Source organism: Canis aureus, chromosome 1, assembly GCF_053574225.1.
Source record: "Canis aureus isolate CA01 chromosome 1, VMU_Caureus_v.1.0, whole genome shotgun sequence".
Classification (NCBI taxonomy): Eukaryota; Metazoa; Chordata; class Mammalia; order Carnivora; family Canidae; genus Canis; species Canis aureus.
In genome coordinates this window covers 114,984,474-114,988,181 of record NC_135611.1, presented here as the reverse complement: position 1 = coordinate 114,988,181, position 3,708 = coordinate 114,984,474, and the positions used below count along the sequence as shown (strand labels likewise).

Below are 3,708 nucleotides of genomic sequence, written 5' to 3'. Positions count from 1 at the left end.
CACGCTCCTTCACCGACTGCCGAAGCTGCAGCATCCGCAGGGGCCACGGGGAGGCGACGTGCCCACGCCGGGAACCGGGCACATCCCTCCAGGCGCCTGACTCCCAGACCCGACCCAAACCCCAGGCCGTCCCTGGATCCATCTCACGGTTAGGACCACGGCCACGGGGGAGGACCCTTCCTGACACCTCCCGCTCAGAGCCGCGACCTGCCTGCATCCAAGCCAAGAAGTCACGAGCAGCCGCCGCCTCCGATCGGAGCCGCCGCCTGCCGGGGGTGACGGCGTCTGCGCGGGGCCCCCACCCGCCCCCGAGGGCGCTCGGGCAGAGCCAGGGCCCGGCCGCCCAGGCGCCCAGAAGGAAGGAGGGTGCGAAGGGGCGGGGACCGCGGCGGGGCCCGGGGCCTGATGCCGTGTCTCCTCGGCTCGGCGGGGAGAGGCGGCTCCGTGCGCGTCTGCCCCGCGGCGCCCCCGCGGCCCCCACCCCGCGCCAGCCGCCGGCCGGCACCCGAGGGGCAGCGGGCGCACAGCTGGCGGGGAGGCAGGCGCCGGGGCCCGTCGGGGCGCAGCACCCGTCTCCGTCCGCTGGGGTCGCGGGGGCCCGGCGAGCGGGCATCGTGCCCCGTTGGGCCGGCCTGAGCGCGCTCCAGCCCCCGGGGCGGCCCCCGCACTCCCGCCCGGGAAGACGCGCCCCACACGCCCGCCCGGATCGCGACTCCCGACGCCTCCCGGCCCCGCCGTCGGCCCAGAGCGGGGCTCGCGTGGCGCCTCGGCCGCGGAGCCAGCGGTGACCCGGCGGCCTTCGCCCCTCGAGCCCGCTGTCCGCGTGGACGCGCAGGGGACACACACGCAGACCAGGCGCACACGCGCGGAGGCTTTATTTGCGCTGCGGGGCGCCCGGCGCCGGCCGCGGGCTCAGAAGACGCTCACGGACTCGAGCTGCAGGTCCCCGCCCACCTCCAGGAGGCGCACGCGCGCCGGCGGGATCCGGTAGCGGAAGTGGTGGTACTGGGAGTCGCCGACCACCGCCTGCGGGGCGAGGGGCCGCGCTGCAGGGCCGGGCCGTGACCCGCCCCCCGCCGGGCTCCTCGGGCTCGTCGCCCCCCGCCCTGCGCCCTGCCCCGCTGGGGGACCCCCGCCCTGGGCACCGGGCCTCGCTCGCGGCTCCGTGCCCTGCCACGCCCCTGCCCTCTGACACCAGTGCGGATGCGCTGGGGGAGGGGAGGGGAGGGGGAAGGGGAGGGGAGAGGAGAGGGGAGGGGAGGGGAGGGGGAGGGGAGCGGAGGGGAGGGGGGCCCACCCCCACCCCCACCCCCACCCCGCCCTGCTGGCTGCGCTCCCACCTCCGCCGGCAGCCGCCCCGGCTTCCCTGCGGGCGGGGCCTGGGTCTCGGGGTGGGGGGGCCGCCTGGGGGAGCAGGGACGCACCTTGAAGCCTTCGTCCGTGGCGATGAGGAGCACGTCGAAGGGCTGCCCGCGCTGGAAGGGGATGCCCGTGCCTCGCTCCTCGCGGCCCCAGGCGCCCTGCTCCAGGGTGTTGAAGACCACGGTGGACTCATCCAGGCGGGGATTGAAATGCAGCGCAGCCTCGCTCCCCGGGGCCTCGCCGCACAGCAGGTTCACGTAGAACCTGGTGGGTGGTGGGGGGAAGGGGGTGCGGAAGGACCTCAGGGGCCTCGGGCCTGGCTCCCCTTTACCAGAGCACGGACCAATATAGAGACCGGGAACGGCGCACACCACAGGGAGGGCTGTAGACTGCGGCCAGGAACCCAGATTCCGGGGGACCCAGAAACTTCTAGGTGGACACATCCACCACACGAGGGTCACCGTGCAATGGCCTGGGTCCCCCTCGATTTCCAAAGCCTCTGAGAGTTGCCGTGAGTCATGGTGCCAATGGCCAGGGTGCTCCCCATTCCTACACTATCCCCTTTCCTACAAGGCTGGGAACAATACCATGGACCCCATCATTCCTGGTTTCCCCAAACTCCTACTGTAGCCGACCCCGATGTCTCAGGGCTGACTGCGTGGGTTTCCCAGATGCCCCAGGCACCCCCCCCCCCCCATCACAGGACATATTTGCAGAGTTCCTGGGGATTCCGGCTGGGAGGCGGAGGACTACAGGCAGGAACCCTGAGATTGCCCTGGAGCCCCAGTTTCCTAGGGACACACGGGCACCCCAGCCTGTACACAGCCATGGGACACAGAGTGAAGACCTGAGATTCCAGAAAGTCAGCCGAGGTCTGGGGATTCCAAGCCCCTGGGGGACAAAGGTGGCCCTGGCATCCTCGGGTCTGGGCTGGAAGTGTCGGGGTGAGCTGAGCCTGGACAACTCCCACCCGGACTGCTGGGTCCCTGCTGGGCCCCGGCTCTCACCTGCCAGCCTTGTTCGGGACCACACCCCGAATCCTCATCACAGTGCCGACTCGGATGCCCTCGGGCAGCGAGGTCTTGTGGGGCACGTTCTGCAGGAGCAGCGGCGGGGAGTCCGAGGGGAGCAGGGGTGCAGGGGAGAGACGCACAGGGGTCACCCCAGGGAGCAAGCGACCAGGACCCCGATCAGCACATCAGGGAGAAGAAAGGCCCCAGAGAGAAAGGGGAGAGGCAGAGGCAGCGGCAGAGGTGGAGAGAGACACGGATCAGTGGAGACAGGGAGACCCCGAGGGAGCCTCCAGGGGCACTGGGAGCCCTGGGACGGGCTGGGTCAACCCAAGAGCCACAGCCCAGGCTCTTCAAGCACCCCTGGCACCCGCTTTCTCCTTCCCAACAGGCCACCTCAGGCGGGCCCAGCCCCTGCCCTAGTCCGGTGGGGCCTTGGGTCCAAGCCCCCCCAGCCCCCCAAGCCCCCGGCCCCGGGGCACTCACAGAGCTCCCTGCCATGGCTGGGCTGCGGGGGCAGGCAGTGGCGCTGCTGGGGATGGCTGCTGGGACCTCATATGAGGCGGGGTGTGGCAGGCCTGGCTGACTCATCCCCCCCCTTTCCACGCCCACCACCCACACCTGGCACAGACCCTGGCCCTGGGGCCACCTGGCCCAGCACCCCATCTCTGGAGACCAGGATTCCCCTCACTCCCTGCTCCTTTGAGCTAATGGTCCTAATGACAGATCCCAGGGAACCACCAGGGCCAGAGGGGACCCGGGGAGCCCCCGTCCAGGCAGCCCCCTTCCTGCAGCTTGGCAGCCCGAAGAGAGTATTTTGCCCATTTTATCTGGGGAGACTTGGCCCGAGGGGCCGCGCCGGGGGCTGGAAGCGCGGGCCCCCTCCCAGGCTGGACCTCCCGCCCAGGGCTGGGCTGCACCCCGACAGGCCGCCTCAGCCCCCCCCAATCCTGACCCCGCACCGACAGCCACAGGACAGGGGCTCCCAGGGGCCGGGGCTTCGCCTGAGGGGCGCCTGGGGCCCGGGGGTCCAGAGCAGAGGCCCGCACCCAGGAAGTGCTCCCGGAACGTGGTCCAAAGAAGGAGTCAGACTTGCCAACTGGGGCCACTGCCCAGCGTCGGGGCGCGCCTGCGCACTCGGGACCCCTGCGCTCAGCCCGGCCTCAGGGGCATCGGCGCCCCCATTCCGCACACAAGGAGCCGGGCTCAGAGGGGGAGGCTGATGCCCAGAGGCCCTGGCCCGGCCTCCGCAGTCCCTGTGGCCCTGCCTTCCCTCGGCCCGGGCAGTGTCTGTCTTGTGCCTCAGTCCCCAAGGGTGCGCTGGGCCCCAGCCCCG

At 71.8% G+C, this 3,708-nt stretch overlaps 1 protein-coding gene across 1 annotated transcript; it reads right to left on the bottom strand.

Moving 5' to 3' along the window:
• Positions 1–858: 858 nt before the first annotated feature.
• Positions 859–3,009, bottom strand: LOC144286404 (galectin-7-like). Its single transcript, XM_077852818.1, has 4 exons — positions 2,859–3,009; positions 2,370–2,458; positions 1,425–1,626; positions 859–1,026 (listed from the first exon to the last, which is right to left on the bottom strand). The coding sequence occupies exons 1-4, from the start codon at positions 2,961–2,963 to the stop codon at positions 913–915; spliced, it is 510 nt and encodes a 169-aa protein (XP_077708944.1). The 5' UTR covers positions 2,964–3,009; the 3' UTR covers positions 859–912.
• Positions 3,010–3,708: the final 699 nt, after the last annotated feature.

Excerpts from the sequence above, each read along its gene's own strand:
- LOC144286404 (XM_077852818.1), bottom strand. The coding sequence starts at position 2,963 with ATGAGTCAGCCAGGCCTGCCACACCCCGCCTCATATGAGGTCCCAGCA. Across the intron at positions 1,627-2,369 it reads GTCCCGAACAAGGCTGGCAG|GTTCTACGTGAACCTGCTGT; the intron begins GTGAGAGCCGGG and ends ACCACCCACCAG. Across the intron at positions 1,027-1,424 it reads CCACGGACGAAGGCTTCAAG|GCGGTGGTCGGCGACTCCCA; the intron begins GTGCGTCCCTGC and ends CTCGCCCCGCAG.